Source organism: Musca vetustissima, unplaced genomic scaffold (genome assembly GCF_032173495.1).
Source record: "Musca vetustissima isolate MV318-11 ecotype Yass unplaced genomic scaffold, APGP_CSIRO_Mvet_v1 utg35940, whole genome shotgun sequence".
Taxonomy (NCBI): domain Eukaryota; kingdom Metazoa; phylum Arthropoda; class Insecta; order Diptera; family Muscidae; genus Musca; species Musca vetustissima.
This window is the reverse complement of record NW_026885468.1, coordinates 14,026-31,474: the sequence shown is the minus strand read 5'-3', so window position 1 is coordinate 31,474 and position 17,449 is coordinate 14,026. Positions and strand designations below refer to the sequence as shown.

Sequence of the window (17,449 nt, the reverse complement as noted above, 5' to 3'; positions counted from 1 at the left end):
ATAGCTCCCATATATAGTCTCGTCCGATTTAATGTAAATGGTGCACCAAAATTCCAATATTTTTCCGATTGTGACAAACTTTTGCACAACGTACTAAATTAGATCCACATTGATGTACGTGAAGTTTTGATGAAATCAGTTCAGTTTTAGATGTATTTTTCCCATTTGTAGTTTATCCAATTATATGTAAGTGGTGCACCAAACTCCCAATATTGGTCCGATTGAGACAAACTTTTGCACAGCCTACTGAATTAGGTCCTGTCTGATATTTATGAAGTTTTGTTGAAATCGATTAAGATTTAGATATAGCTCTCATATATAGTTCCGTCCGATTTTTGGTAAATGGGGCATCATACTTTCAATATTTATTTTTATTATATTTATTAGAAAAAATTTTGCAGAGCGTATTAAAATAGGTCCACATTGATGTATACTAAGTTTTGTGAAAATCGGTTCAGATTTGGATATAGCTTCCCTACACCGATTTTTTGGTAAATTGTGCACCAAACTCCCAAGGATTGTTCGATGGATACAAAATTTTGCACAGCGTATTGAGATAGGTCCATATTAATGTATACGACGTTTTGTGAAAATCGGTTCAGATTTAGACAGAGCTCCCATATAGTTTCTTCCGATTTTTCTTAGATGGTGCACCAATGAGCCTCCGTCTGTTCCATATACACGAGATAAAATTGTGGACAGCGCTCTGTGCTGCAGCATACCAAACGGTATATTGCACGGTTGCTCAATTAGGTCCAGATTTACATATAGCTCCACATATATTATTTTCTCGATTTCATACAAATGGTACACAAAAAGAATGGTATGTGGATGGGTTTTTTTAATTGTTTCAAATATCTATGTAGATTTCACATTTAGTTTCACCCTATTCCATTTCAATGGTCCTCTAAAGATTGTATATCTGTTCTATCTAAGGGATATTGTATATATTAGCATCTCTTCTATGTATCCAAAGTGGTGAATGGTATCGGCCCTGTCCGACTTTTGAACTTTCTTAACTGGTTACTTTTTGAATATATATATAAAATGTTATTTTTGATTTTTTAACTTGTATTCCCTCCAATTGTAATTGTTCGCACTATAATTGTTCACTTATACAGTTACGACACCTATTGACTGCACTTTGAAATTATATCGAATACCTTTAAGTGTTCTTGTCTTTGCTAACATCAGCCGTTGACAATTTTAAACACAATCTTACGATTGCAGTTTTATCGGTTATCGATAATTTTGTAAATACTTAACTTGGATACGGCGGTGTAAACACGCCATGTCGTGTGTTTCTTGGAAAAGTTTGTTTTTCTGCCATAAAGATATTATCAAAGACATAAAAGTAGAAAGATACGACAATTGATACGTCGATAAATTCCAATAGATGGCTCAAATAAAATGAGACATATGATTGTTGAATTTTTTTCTAATTTTTCTAATGTCTCCGACTCGTCCTTCAGGACATCTAAAATTCCATACCAGTAAGGAAAGTTCAAAAGTCAGGCGGGTTCGACTATATGATACTCTTCACCATTTTGGGTATATAGAAGAAGTGTTCCTAAAACACTTACCTAATATCGGTCAACTTTTCCTGGTAGCCACAATATAATGGTACTCCCCAATTTACGTTATTTTGGGGAGTTTTAAGAACATTCGTCGAATTCGCTGAAATTTGGTACCCAATACCAAATTTCTCCACTAAAAATTACAAATATAGGTCAATTTTTCGTGTAGCCCCATGTAAAGGCACCCCCCATTTTCGGTATTTTGGGGTTCTTGAGCGCGTTTTTCATCCGAATTCCCTGAAATTTGGTACATTGGGTTCTTTTCGGGCACCAAATGTCTCCACTACAAATTATAAACATCGGTCAACTTTTTCTGGTAGCCCACATATAACGGTGTAACAACCATGGTTAAATCTTGAGAGCAATGTTCAGTTTTAGAAAACATATCATGTTTCATTTATTGAAAATATGCCAAGTTGTCTTGATATGTCATCTTCCACTTGATATTTCCATCTAATTTGTGTCCTTCCCCTTCTGTGTGAACCATTAGTTGGCTCGCTTTTATATGACTTTTGTGCTGGGGCATCCTCATCCATTCTCACAACGACTTAGCCAACGTAGTCGCATAAGCTCGTACAACGCATGGTTCATTCGACGGCGATATTCACCGTCAACGCAGATCGGATAATTTTTCTCTCAAACCCTCCATCTTCCTCATCTGCTTGCTCAATAACCCATGCTTCAGATCCATATAACAGCACGGGTAGTATCAGCGCCTTGTAGAGTGCGAGTTTAGTCTGGCGGCAGGCCTTGTTTCGAAAGTGCTTACATAGGCCATTGTAGCATCTGTTTGGCCAACACTATCTTTCTCCGAATTTCAAAACTGATGTCATTAAACTACCTCGAAGCAGTAGTTCTCAAGTTTCACAGTTGGACCGAGTCTACTGGACGTCTTGCGCGTTGATACCATCAGCTTGGTCTTGTCACCATTTGCTGCCAGGCCCACTTTGGCAGACTACTTCTCATTTAGTTCAAAGGTGTCTGTTATCCTGCGCAATCTTATCAGATGGATACTACGATTGTGTTTGAATGGAGAATGCGGAATGAGCCGTTTTAGGTAATTTATTCTAACTCTGCGCAATACGATTGTGTTTAACACTAGAACGCCGAAGGCAGTCATTTTGACCGCTTTCCAATTTCAAGTCCAAAAGCAACTGTGCATTTAATGACACTTTTTTTTTAAATTTGGTGACTTTTTGTACCTCATAGAATTACGTTTATTATAAAAAAATCATCAAATTTTAAAAAAAGAGTCATTAAATACACAGTTGCTTTTGTACTTGAAATTGGAAAGCGGTCAAAATGACTGCCTTCGGCGTTCTAGTGTTAAATGGAGATTGTCTAATGAGCGACTTCGTGTATTTCCTTTGTTCTTTTACACCCTTCTTTTTTTTGGATGGGTGATACTTAGTTTGATATTCCGTGTTATTTTTTACAGCTTTCAACCTTACCGACATAGATTTTATCAAGTTTTCCGACATAGATTTTATCAAGGTCCGAAATTTTCGCCATTTTACTTGTAAATCATTTTTCGGTATGCTTGTGATGTTATGGCTTCTTATAAATTTCTCCAAAATACTCCATATGTTCTTCTCTAGGATTCATATCCGGGAACTGAGGAGGTGTTTGAATCACTTTTGGACAATTATAAAGCATCCATTCTTGAACGATGTGGGACTTGTGCTTGAGGTCATTATCTTGATAAAATTGAAATGTTGTTCCTAATCCAAAGTTATCTTTTAGAATGTTTAATTAATAAATTCATTTAATAAAAACGATATTTTCTATTCCGGCAGCGCTCATACAGAAAATACAGAGCCTCCCCGTGCTTTTTTCGTGTTCCTGAACGAACTCCAATCGAATTTTCCAGTTTTTGGGGTTTATGAATGGCTTTTCAGTACCATGACTCAAGACTCAATTCAGTAATTCTATGCAAAATTTCTGTATATCGTCTTTGTGTCAAATAAGTGACCAGTGCCAAATTTCATCCAATGGGATCATAAATGCGACATGTACTGTATGGACTATACGAATGTACTAAATTTGGTACAATTTCGTATCATGAGAATGGATTAAGCTAAAAATGTAAATTTGGAATGTAAATTAAAGTTGAGAAGTAGGGTTGATATGTGAAGAGTTTGGAAAGCGTGTACTCATGTGTACGAGAAGTACTATATTGTACTATATTTGGTGCAAATTTGATTTGAAAGTACAAATCGAGCTGGAATCCTGAAAATTGAAAGTAACATTATCGTCGTAGTGTAGGATTAGGATATGTACGTAGTTTTAGAAAGTTTTTACTTATGTGTACGAAAAGTACTAAATCGTACTATAATTGGTACAATTTGGATTTGGGTGAAACGATAGAGCTGGAGCAATGAAATTTGGAGTTAGGATCATTGTAGGGATGTAGGATTAGGGTCAGGATTCAGTTTAAAAAATTAATACTTATGGGTACTAAATGGTACTAAATTTGGTACAATTTGAATTTTAGGTGAACCAATAGAGGTAGAATCATGAAATTTGGAGTCAGGATCATTGTTGAGGTGTAAAATTGAGATATGTAAAAGTTTTAGAAATTTGTACTAATGTGTACTAAATTTGGTACAATTTGAATTGTGAGTGAACCGATAGAGTTGGAATCCCGAATCTTGGTTTTGAGATCACTGTGGGGGTGTAGGGTTGGGGTATGTAGGAAGTTTTAGAAATTTGTACTAAGTGTACTAAATTTGGAACAATTTAAATTGTGGGTGAAGCGATAGAGTTGGAGTCCTGAAATTTTGATTTAGGATCACTGTGGAGGTGTAGGATTGGGGTATGTAGGATGTTTTGGAAATTGGTACTACTGTGAACTAAATTTGGTAAAATGTGGATTTGGGTGAACCTTTAGAGCTCGAATCATGAACTTTGGTAGTAAATGGTACTCAAATTCAATGCATGGTCGATATTAATGCGGGGATTGTTAAGTTTTTCTGACATATGCAGTTTTCTGTGAAAATAAAATAATATGTTAATACATGATTAAATATTACCCACATCGGTTACGAAGTAGCGGGCATATGCTAGTATATTTATATTTAAATATATAAGTACATAAAAATCACATATCAAACATGGCAATAATTTTACAAGTTTTGCCATAAAGCAGTTGTCATCTTCGTGCTAGACACTTATCGTACAGCATCATCTGAAAAGAATACAATAATAAGATATTATTTAACATGCTTTGGAATGTCCGATTTGGGCCAAATATGCACTGTTTTGTTATAAGCGGGCATAAATCTATAATTGTTTGATGTCTCGTACCATCGCTCGTTACCGCGATATTGGTAGCATAACCCGACGTCAAGGAAGTGAACGGAAGAAGACCGCAACATCAGCAGAAATGGTTCGAAAAGTAAAGAAGCGTCTTGATCGAAACCCGCGTCGCAGTGGAAAAATTGCTCGTTAGCAGAATATATTGCCATTGAAATTCCAAAAAGTGCAAGAACTTACACCGCAACAGAAAGAGAATAGACTCAAAAGAGCTAAAGAGTTGCTTCGCTTGGACGAAAGAGGTGAACTGCCGAATTTGGTTTTCTCCGATGAGAAAACATTCGTTGTCCAGCAGTTTGTAAACAAACAAAATGATCGTGTTTACTTGCCAAAGAGGTCAGCTGAAATTGTGCACTTTCGTTTGGCCACCAGAACTCAAGCGCCGGCAATGGTGTGGGCCGTCATAACAGCCAATGGTCGCTCTCCGCTCGTATTAATCGACCGTGGCATCAGAATAAATGCCGAATATAATCGGCAAAATATTCTGGAGGGTGTATTAAAGCCTTGGGCAAGCAAACATTTTGGCCGCAGACCTTGGACATTTCAACAGGACTCAGCACCATCGCAGTCAGCACGCGCCACCCAAGAATGTTTACAAAATGAGGTTCCTCGCTTCATTTCCAGCGCACAATGGCCACCAAAATCTCTGGATACCAATCCGTTGGACTATTGTGGCTAGAGTATTTTGGAAAGCAAGGTTGGCACTAAAAAAAACATACCAAAGTGTCGATCACCTAAAGCAAGCGCTTCGCCGGGAATGGACCAAAATACAGCATAGCAACATTCGGGCGCCCTCTGACGGTTTCATTGGCCGTTTGAAGGTCATAATTCGTGTCGAACTAATCTAAACTTATACTAAAATTTAAAGCGATTTCCTACCTTTTTTGCTTCCATTCGATAAAATTAAAAAAAATAAATAAAAATTATGGGGTTTGACTTTGCTGCTGTTATTTTATCTCACCCTGTATATGGGAGCTATACGATGGCAGTTCGGAATGTTCATAGCCTAGCACAAAAAGCGCGGTATTAACAGAAAAAAGTTAAGTGTTTTGCAAACTTCCATCTCTGTTATGAACACAAGTTTCGATCTGGCAACTCTTTCATATAGAAGCAGGTGTTCAAAAAAGACGCATACGCATTTACAATTTACAATGGAAAAATTAGAAATGTGTGCTTTCATTGTAAAATTGCGGATGTGTCTTTTTTGAACACCTGTGGCGTAAGGGATGATAGATATCAAGCAACGGCTCTGATTGGCTTTAACATGGCTTATCTTGGTCCCTCTTTCATCTCAATTGCGGACACTGACCTCCCCAACGGTGCCACCTGGGGAGCTATTTTCATCACCCGATAAAATAGTGAGCTAATATGTGCTGCGAGTTCACCCATAAGAACTATAAAAAATGGGTTAAGGCGTCGCTCACTCTCGGAAAATCCAACCTACTATGAAAAATCAAAGAAAAAAACCAAACCCCCCCTAATGTTGACGACCCCCGCAAACGTATAAAGGACCACGATCTGCGACTCTGCACTTGGAATGTGCGCACGTTGTACAGAACAGGCGCAGTGCTCGCTTTGGCGAATGTACTCAAGAAGTACAAATCCGATATTATTGCCTTACAGGAAATGCGATGGAAAGGGACTGGCGTAAGTAAATCAGATGATTATGCCCTGTATTGAAACGAGACATGAATTTGGCTGCCATGAAACGAAACATGAATTTGGCTGCGGATTTATGGTTAACAGGAGAATAAAAGACCTTGTCTCCAGATTCACTCCAGTAGATGAGCGAATTGCTATAATCCTTATAAAAGCGAAGTTCTTCTACATCAGTCTCATTTGTGCCCATGCTCCCACCGAAGATAAAGATGAACAGACCAAAGACATATTTTATGAGCGCCTAGAAACAGCATATGACCGTTGGCCTGGCCATGACATTAAAATTCTGCTAGGAGATTTTAATGCAAAAATCGGAAGGGAAAATATCTTTGGCCCCACCGTCGGAAAATTTTGACTTCGCGGCAGCAAAAAACATGGTAGTTAGCAGCACCAGATTCAAGCATCTCGATATACGCAAGGCCACTTGGATTTCTCCCGATCGAACAACGAGAAATCAAATCGATCATGTTGTGATAGACGGAAGGCATTCATCCAGTGTTTTAGACGTCCGATCGACCCGGGAAGCGAATATCGATTCGGACTATTACCTTGTGGCAGCCAAGGTACGCACCCGTCTTAATGTAGCAGCAAAGGTGCGATCGAATGTAACACGGAAATTTGACGTCGAAAAGCTGCAAACACAACAGATATCAGAAGCCTACTCCGCTCAACTTACCCAACTGCTTGACGAAAGCACCCCTTGTCCAGATAATAATATAGAAGCACAATGGCAGAGAATTGCCCACTCCCTACAAACTGCAGCAAAAGCAACACTTGGGTACCAAAGACCACCATCAAGAAATCCGTGGTACGATCAGGAGTGTCGCAATGCTACGGATGTGAAAAACGCAGCATATAGGGCAACCCTGCAGACAGTAGCAACACGTAATACGATGGAGAACTATCGGGAGAAAAGTAGAGAGGAGAAACGTATTTTCAGAAAAAAGAAAAACGTGAGCGTGAGCAAATCGAGATGTACAGGAGTCAGAATGAAGTCCGAAAATTCTACCAACGGGTAAAACACCAAACCGAAGGCTTTGGTGCAGGCACATCCTCCTGTGGAGATAAAGAAGGAAACCTGGTGACAGATACAGACAGCGTGCTGAGGATCTGGAAGGAACATTTTGAGAAACTTCTGGTATCAAATAGTAGCAGTGAAGTGGATACCCCAGAACCAATAATAGATGACGGTATAGAGTGTATACCACCTAGCCAAGATGAAGTCAGAATAGCAATCAATCTGCTGAAGAATAACAAAGCAGCAGGTGCCGATGGATTACAAGCCGAACTATTCAAGACTGGTGGTCAGATGCTGGTAACGAGCATGTACCAGCTGATTAGTACAATTTGGCTAGAAGAATGCATGCCCAATGATTGGAGCCTCAGCATCCTGTGTCCTGTGCACAAAAAAGTAGACTAGACGATATGTGCCAACTATAGAGGAATAAGTCTCCTTCCCATCGCATATAAAGTGCTATCCAGCGTACTGTGTGAAAGACTGAAGCCAATGGTCAATGACATTATTGGACCATACCAATGTGGCTTCAGACCTGGCAAATCCACCATTGACCAAATTTTCACTCTGCGCCAAATCCTGGAAAAAAACCCACGAAAAACACATCAACACATTCCACCTATTCGTCGACTATAAAGCCGCATTCGACAGCCCTATCCGTTCAGAGGTGTATAAAGCCATGTCTGCGTTTGGCATTCCTGCAAAATTAATTCGGCTATGCAAGATAACTTTAAAAGGCACAAGATCAGCAGTTAAAGTCGGAAAGGACCTCACGGAATCCGAACGAGGATTCAGACAAGGTGATAGTTTGTCGTGTGACCTTTTTAACATCCTACTGGAAAAGGTCATATGAGAGGTAAAAGTGAACAGAAAAGGCACTCTGTGCACCAAACAACACATGTTACTCGCCTACGCCGATGACATCGATATAATGGTTTGAACATTTCGTGCGGTAACAGCCACCTTTAAACAAATTGAGAAGGAGTCTACCAAAGTGGGTCTGGTGGTAAACGGCGAGAAGACCAAGCTGATGGTATCAAGGCGCAAGACGTCCAGTAGACTCAGACCAACTGTGGAACTTGAGAACTACAGATTCGAGGTAGTCTAAGATTTTATATACCTTGGTACCGCCATAAACAAAACGAATGACATCAGTTTTGAAATTCGGAGAAGGATAGTGATTGCCAACCGATGCTACTATGGTCTGAGCAAACAACTGAAAAGCAAGGCCACCTCCCGCCAGACCAAACTCACACTCTATAAGACGCTGATACTACTCGTGCTGTTATACGGATCTGAAGCATGGGTACTTACGCAAGCGGATGAGGCAGCTCTTGGAGTGTTTGAGAGAAAAATTCTCCGAAAGATCTATGGGCCGATCTGTGTTGACGGTGAATATCGCCAGCTATTCTCGGACATCGACATTGTTAGACGTATATGAAGGAGTTGAACCTCTACGTATATTCACAATAATCGATTAAGAACATTACTTTCTAAATTATAAGATAACATTTGGAAAATACCGGTATATATGGACTTTAAGGAAGAGGTTGAACCTTTTCTTATTTATTTTCTGTAAGGATGATTGTTTAAAAATTTCGTTCTTCAAAATTTAATATAGTATTTTTTTTCTTACTCACATTCCATTTTCTCCAATTTCGCACAATTATCCATAGTATGACCATGCCTCTTACAATAACGACAAAGTTTCTTCATCTCTTTTTCGTCTTCCTGCAAATTATACTCCACAATACGGCCCTTTTCCATCAGTTCATCGAATGTCGTAAAATCATTACGATCAATCCATTTACGATATTTTAAATGTAGCAGACCATACACCATATCCAATTCGGTTATTTCATCATGTCTCCTACCCGCGGGCAATTGAGCTAATATGGCACGTTTCTTAACCAAAAATCTATCAATTAGAACATCATCGCCTTGTTTCTCTTCCATCAATTCCAAATAAATTTGATAGGCCGGGCGGGGTGGTGCAAAATGTTGACGTAATAATTCCAAAGCTGCAGGCCATGTGTGGACTAGATGACGTACTCCCTGCCACCATGTATTGGCATATTCATAGAATAGTAAGGGTAAAGATTTCAAACCGTCTTCATCGCTAATACCCTGCAGATCTTTATAGGTTTGTGTGGATAGAATAAATTCCTCGACAATTTCACGATCTCGTTCTCCACCATAACGATAGGGACAATCGGCAATTGAACCGTGGCTACTCGTTTTGTTGGGTTTGCTGGCAAGTTCCGCCACTGCATGGGAGATTTCAGTAGCTGTCGAGGTACGTAGGGATTTTATTAGATGCTCCAATTGCTCGCTGGTCATTTGTATTGTGTGCGACATTTTTGTTGTTATCGGGTTTTATCTATTGATTTCAAAAAAAAAGAAAATTTAAAAAATTTTTGTATTTGTATTGATTTATTGATAAAAATCGGAGATAGGAAATAAAGCCAAATAAATATTTACATTAAAGTTCTTTTGTTAAAACGACACTTCGAAATAAAATTTCTGTCTTTTATCTGTTCGAATCCGATCAACCGTTATCAATCGTTAGCGTGCACCTACAATGCATGCCTGGTTAAAAACTATTTCAGTCACGCAATTGTTTAAATTTTTTATATATATAAATCTCTTTGGTTGTCTCCACAATAAAAAAACAACAACCTAATTCTCTTTTATTGAACTTTTTGCAAAATTTTGTAATGAAAATTCTCTTATTAGCTGATATGTATGTTTGTATATCTTTCGAAATTTTTGTAATAATGAATGAGTAATAAATAAGTTATCATTATTAGAAATTCTTGGAAATGTAAGAGAACAATGGCCAGAGATTTCTGTGGTAACGTTTTTATACCCTTCAACACACTGTGGTAGGGTATATAGGGTGCATATGTTTGTAACAGGCAAAAGGAAAGGAGATAGACACATGGTTCCTTTTGATAATATGTATAGAATCACCGTCCATCTTTCCATGTTAGATTGTAAACGAATTACAGGTCGCATTTATGAACCGAATTGATGGAAATTTGGCACAGCTCGTCTATTTGGCCCAAGGACGAACCCTATTGATATTGGGAAAAAGCGGTTCAGGTTTAGATATAGCTCCCATATATATTTTCGTTCGAATTAAGGTAAATAGTGCACCAAAGCCCCTTAAAAGCTTTAGATTTGCACGAAATTTGGCACAACGTACTGAAGTAAGCCTAGAATGATGTGTGCTGAATTTCGTGAAAATCGGTTTAGATTTAGATATAGTTCCCATATATATTTTCATCCGATTTAATGTAAATGGTGCACCAAAGTCCCTATATATGTTTCGATTTGCACGAAATTTAGCATAGCGTACTGAGTTAAGTCTAGAACGATGTGTGTTAAATTTCGTGAAAATCGGTCCATATTTAGATATAGCTCCCCTATATATATTCTAAATCTGAACCGATTTTTCACAAATTTCAATGGGGTTCGTCCTTGTGCACCAAAGTCCCTGTATATCCTTCGATGTGCACGAAATTTGGCACAGCGTACTAAATTAAGTCTAAAAAGATGTATGTTAAATTTCGTGAAAATCGGTTCAGATTTAGATATAGCTCCCATATATATTTTCGTTCGATTTTAGGTAAATAGTGCACCAAAATCCCCATATATCCTTCGATTTGCACGAAATTTGGCATAGCATGCAGAATTAAGTCTAGAAAGATGTGTGTTAAATTTCGTGAAAATCGGTTCAGATTTAGATATAGCTGCCATATATAGTTTCTTCCGATTTCATGTAAATTGTGCACCAAAGTCCCTATATGTCTTTCGATTTGCACGAAATTTGGCATAACGTACTGAATTGAGGCTAGAGTGATGTCTGCCAAGTTTCGTGAAAATCGGTTTAGATTTAGATATAGCTCCCATATATATTTTCGTCCGATTTTATGTAAATGGTGCAACAAAGTCCCTATATATCTTTCGATTTGCACGAAATTTGGCATAGCGTACTGAATTAAGTCTAGAACAATGTGTGTTAAATTTCGTGAAAATCGCTTCAGATTTAGATATAGCCCCCATATATATGTTCATCCGATTTAAGGTAAATAGTGCAACAAAGTCCCTATATATCCTTCGATGTGCACGAAATTTGGCATAGCGTACTGAATTAAGTCTAGAAAGATTTGTGTTAAATTTCGTGAAAATCGGTTCAGATTTAGATATAGCTCCCATATATATTTTCATCCGATTTTAGGTAAATAACCTTCGCACGTTCAATTTCATGTTAATGGGCCTTCAAAAATGCGACGTCTGTTAGGATTTCATCTGTTGAATATACCCAAAGTGGCCCCGCCCGACTTTACTGCTTTTCTTACTGTTTTTTGTATTATTTTAAGGATTTATGAAATGTTGATTTTATTTCAGTACCGTAATATTTGTAATTAAGAATCTGAATGTGGATTATATCACATATCTTGAACATTTTCTGTAATGCGATTTCCTTGAAATTTTAAAGTACCCTCTATTCTGTTGGGAAAATGTGGTCTAATTTTTAATTTTTAATCCTCAAATTACTGCAATTTCCGGGGCAAAGTTATTTATGTAGGGCTACACCTAAAGGGTGATCAATATTGGTTACATAGTGTAGGAACTACTGACGTTTGGAGTTATCATTATATGAGGGACTATGCCTAATTGAGCACCGATATAGCTCAATTTCGAACCTAACATTTTCATTACCTTCCTTCATCGTAATTATTAAAGTCAGTCAGTTAACTACTTTAATATAAACCAGTAAGGAAAATAGTAAAGTCGTGCTGGGCCCACTATATGATACTCTTCAACACTTGGGGCATATTCTACATATGGAATTTGATTTGAACTTTGTCAATAAATGAACCGACTAACACCAATCCATACACATGCCTTTCTGCATCTTATGCTAAATTTTATTCCATTCGGACAGATTTACAATCGTTTGCGTACAATGGGATAAATTTGTGTAAATCAATTTATAGCATACATGATACACGTTCGAAATATATATGGAAGCTATGTCTGCATCTTCACCCATTTCACAAAACAAACGTATCAATCGATAAGAAGGTTGGGGCATCATTTACTTGAAATCGGACAAAAATATATATGTGGGAGCTATATCTAAATCTGAACCGATTTTCACGAAAATTAACACACATCATTCTAGATCTAATTCAGTACGCTGTGCCAAATTTCGTGCAAATAGAACCTTAAATCGGACGAAAATATATATGGGAGCTATATCTAAATCGGAACCGATATCAACCAAACTTCGCATATATCAATCTAGACCTAATTCAGTACTCTGTGCAAAATGTTGTCTTAATCGGACCAATATTGGGAGTTTGGTGCACCATTTATATAACTTATATCGGACAAAAATATATATGAGAGCTATATCTAAATCTGACCCGATGTTCACAAAACTTAGCACACATCATTCCAGGATTAATTCAGTATGCTATGCTAAAATTCGAGCAAGTCGAAAGATATATAGGGACTTTGTGGCACCATTTACAGTAAATCGGACGAAAATATATGGGAGCTATATATAAATCTATGCCGATTTTCCCAATTTCCATTGTATTTGTCTTTGGGCCAAATAGACGAGCTGCTCAAAATTTCATCCAATTCGGATCATAAGTGCGACCTGTACTTTGTTTACAATTTAACATGGACAGCCTGACGGACGCACGGACATGCATAAATCGATTCCGAAAGTGATTCTATGCATATTCTCAAAAGGTGCCATATGTCTATCTCGTTTCCTTTTACCTGTTACAAAAACATATGCACAAAGACATAATACCCTGTACCACAGTGTGGTGAAGGATATAGTGATCGATATGGACACAGTTTTTATGAATGTCCCCATATAACGGTATTCCCCATTATTCGGTATTTTGGAGAATATCGATCAAATTGACTATAATTTGGTACGAAAAGTTTTCATTTCGTAGACACATCTCTCTACCAAAATGTGTCTCGAATACCCTCCAATTTGGTTCTCGTTGATTGCCAAATCTTTCTACCAAAAATATATACACGTCATTTATGAAGGTCCCGAAAGATTTCTTCATGGTGGATGGTGGCATAAAAAGTCCACTCGACCAAATCTAACAATTTTTTCTTCTGTTACCGTAAGATATAAGAAATATTCTCCGAAATGTCCATAAACCATATATATTTTCGATCAAAATTTTGCATAGAGTCTTTTGTTTGCAGGCAGTCAAGTTCGAAGATGGGCTATATCGGTCCACGTTTAGACATAGCTCCCATATAGGGTACCCAATTTTCGGTACTTTGGAGTTATTGAGTGTGTTTTTCAACCGAATTCGCTGTAATTTGGTATTTTGTAGTCGTATATGGTAACAAACCTCCCGACCAAAAATTATTAATATTCGCCCCCTATTTGGGGTAGTCCCATATAACCCCCTTTTTATATTAAAATAATTATCTGTTTTTTCCGCATTTTAGGTTTATCCCCATATAGTCGCATTCCACCATAGTAGTGTATATATTCTGTACTCGAAATATGGAATTTGAAGACAACATTTAGCCATCTGTTTTAATCATTCCACATTCGGGGGATATCGAGGTAAAAAACTAAAACTGTCTGGTTCGAGAATGAAATATAATATATCGGCCCACAGTTAGGCCTATCCCCCATATTGTGATACCTACCTATTTTCGGTATTTTTAATATTTAGCGTGAAGGAAGGTATTGTGATGCCAGAATAGAGCTATATCAGTCCTCAATTATGCATAGAACCTCAAATAATGACAACTAAAACTGTACGGTAATTCCTACACGATGTAATAGCCTCCAGAAACCTACACATATAAATGTTTTTTTTCTGCAATGACAATTTTCATATTGAACCAGCAGCTTCATCCCCACCACCGAAATAAAATCATGTGTACGTTGGTGATGGGCTCATATCGACAAAATCGACAAATTGGTATGTTCCCCATATTTACATATATATATATATATGGGGATTTTAAACATAAGTGAATCAATCCTCAGAATATTTTCCAATGATATCATCGAAACTACTGGAGACCAAAAATACTAAATTGCAGCCATATACAGACGATTTTTTAAACAAATTTTGTGAACCGCAAATTCCATGAATAGGGATTTTTCTTAAGATCTCAAAACCCACGAACGTAAACCGATATTGATAACGTATGGTAAGGTGGAACATATGTACACAATTTAGAGGGCAAGGTTATATGTGAATATATGTACTCGTATCAGGAAAAAATTACACCGAACTACTCCTCACGCCCCATAAAGCATATACATAAAATTTGGTCAAAATCGGTGCAGTAATTTTAAAGTTTATCAATTACGAACAAACGCGTGTTATAAATATGTCGGATTTCATGTACAGTATTTTTCGGTAAATTGCACATCAAAATTTGCAAAATTTTTTGTTTAATTAACCTAGGAACCAATTATCCGACATCCGCTTAATTGAACTGTTTGTTCAATTACAGAAATCACGCATTATCGGGCGAAATTAATTTATAATATTATTGTCAAAGATTTTCGCGAAACTTAGCACAAATCATTCTAGACTAAATTTAGAAAATATATATGGAGGCTATATCTAAATCTGAACAGATTTTCACGAAACTTAACACACATCAGTCTAGACTCAATTCAGTATGCTATTCTAAATTACGTGCAAATCGAAAGATATATAGGGGCTTTGGTGTACCTAAAATCGGACGAAAATATATACGGAAGCTATATCTAAATTTGAGCCGATTTTTCTCAATTTTAATAGGGTTCGTCCTTGGGCCGAAAATAAATCGACTTAGAAAGTGATTCTATGCATATTCTCAAAAGGAACCATGGGTCTATAAAAGGAACCACGGGCCAGATTTTTTTTAATAATAATGCAATTAACCGGTGAAAAATAACAGGAAATTTATTTTCGATGACATGATTTTTGAACCAATTAAACGGGAAAATCAGTTAACAGGGATTAATTATCCGAGGAAATTTACATGTGTTTTCGTATGCAATATTTTGTTGCCCCATCATTCAATTATGCGGGGTAACCGCAGGGGCAATTAACCGAAAAATACTGTAATTGGTTTGAGTCTGACATAACATATGCCAAGTTTGTTTAAATCGGTTCAAATTTGGATATATCTCCCATTTTTGAATTTCGTCCGATTTCATGTTAATGAATTTAACGAATTGAATAGGATACGGAATTTAGTCTACAATTACATGTGTCATACGATTTCATGTCATTAATTGTTTTAAACAAATACTATAACCGCCACCTACTGCTGCCTGCCACATTACGGGAACAGCTTAGTCACAATTAAACCGCTAAACCTTTTGTGAATAAACATGTATATCTAACTCTTTATTTGATTTATTTTTTGCTTATTCATCGAATAATTACTATTGAGGGGAAGCTTTAGTGACAACTGATAAAGTACTTGTGAACTGCGGAACATTGATTATTATTATTTGCTTTAGAACGTGATTAATAGCTTATAAGCTAGCAAGAGGAACTAGTTCGTAATCAGAAAGTCGTCGATTCTCATCTCTACAGTGACTAGTGACCACTTTACACCCCTTTACAATGTATTTAACTGTTTACTTTAACATGGGGATGTCATAGGAGGCAACCAATTGACACTCCTTCGCTTACTCGAGGACTAGTTACATTAGACTACCCACCTTTCTAGTTCCGTAAGAACTAGTTCAGTACCGCTTTTATGATGAATCAGCAATAAAACACTCATTTATTAATTTGATTTTAATTTTTATTTTTTTAAATTACATATAAGTAAAACCGTACTACTTTCATACTGCAATTTCCTTCGGTTACAGGTATTGAATCTGGAAATAAATAACAACGATTATAATATTATAGTAAAAAAGAGAAAATATGTGTCTAATACTTTACCTAAAAGAACATTGCAAAAATTACTAAGAGAATGTAATCCCCTTTTCCATAATTTTCCAGAGTCATTAATTCACGTTTTATAATAGATGTCATGACCAATAGGAAATACATTATATATAGAAGTACTTACATACATATACTTCCATTTGAGTTAAAAATTCATTTGTTTTACATGATACAGATTTTCTTTAATATTTCACAATTTGATGCCACCGCACTTAAAGGCGATCACAAAAAGACTGGTTATTTCCAAACAAAATTCATCTTGCATTCATGGAGAATAACGGATTTTTTATGCAGACCAACCACCAAAAACCGTGTTTTTTTCTTTAAAGTCGCAAGAGACTCCTTCTCGTTTGCTACAGGATAAAAAGGTAGTCAATTGGTTCGGCTGATATTACTTTAGGATCAAATTTGTAACTGGTACGATGTAACTAGTGCTGGGAATAGGTACATAACATCAAAAAAACAAGTGTTTATGGCTATTGGCAGAGAATGTTTAAATATGTTTATCTTCTCTTTTGAAAAAAACTGAGTTTTTTCTTTAATATCGCAAGTGAATCCTTCTCGCTTACTGTAGGATAAAAAGGTAGTCAATTGGTTCCACTTGCATTACTTTAGATTCAAATAAGTAACTTTTACGGTTTGTAACTAGTGCTGGAACTAGTTACATACCATCAATTGGAATTTTCATTGCTAGCCGATAGTGATCTAGACGCATACATATGTATGTACAATGTAACCAAACAAGAATTTGAAAAAACCTCAGCAGAAACTAAAACGTCAATCCTCTCAGACTCTCAGAGGTGACTAAAATATTATCCACAATAAATAGTATTCGTATTTTCAGTAGTTGTTCGAATTCTTTATTTCTTTAATCTTTTTCTATAAAAGGGAATTTTTTGTAGAAGTAT

At 36.8% G+C, this 17,449-nt stretch overlaps 1 protein-coding gene across 1 annotated transcript; it reads right to left on the bottom strand.

The window, feature by feature from the left end:
* Positions 1–9,198: 9,198 nt before the first annotated feature.
* On the bottom strand, positions 9,199–9,924 carry LOC133332738 (activity-regulated cytoskeleton associated protein 1-like). The gene has a single exon (XM_061541115.1). It carries the CDS (start codon positions 9,922–9,924, stop codon positions 9,199–9,201), a length of 726 nt encoding a protein of 241 aa, XP_061397099.1.
* Between the last annotated feature and the right edge of the window lie 7,525 nt (positions 9,925–17,449).

Bases quoted from the DNA above. Each gene is read 5' to 3' on its own strand.
- LOC133332738 (XM_061541115.1), bottom strand. From the start codon at position 9,924: ATGTCGCACACAATACAAATGACCAGCGAGCAATTGGAGCATCTAATA.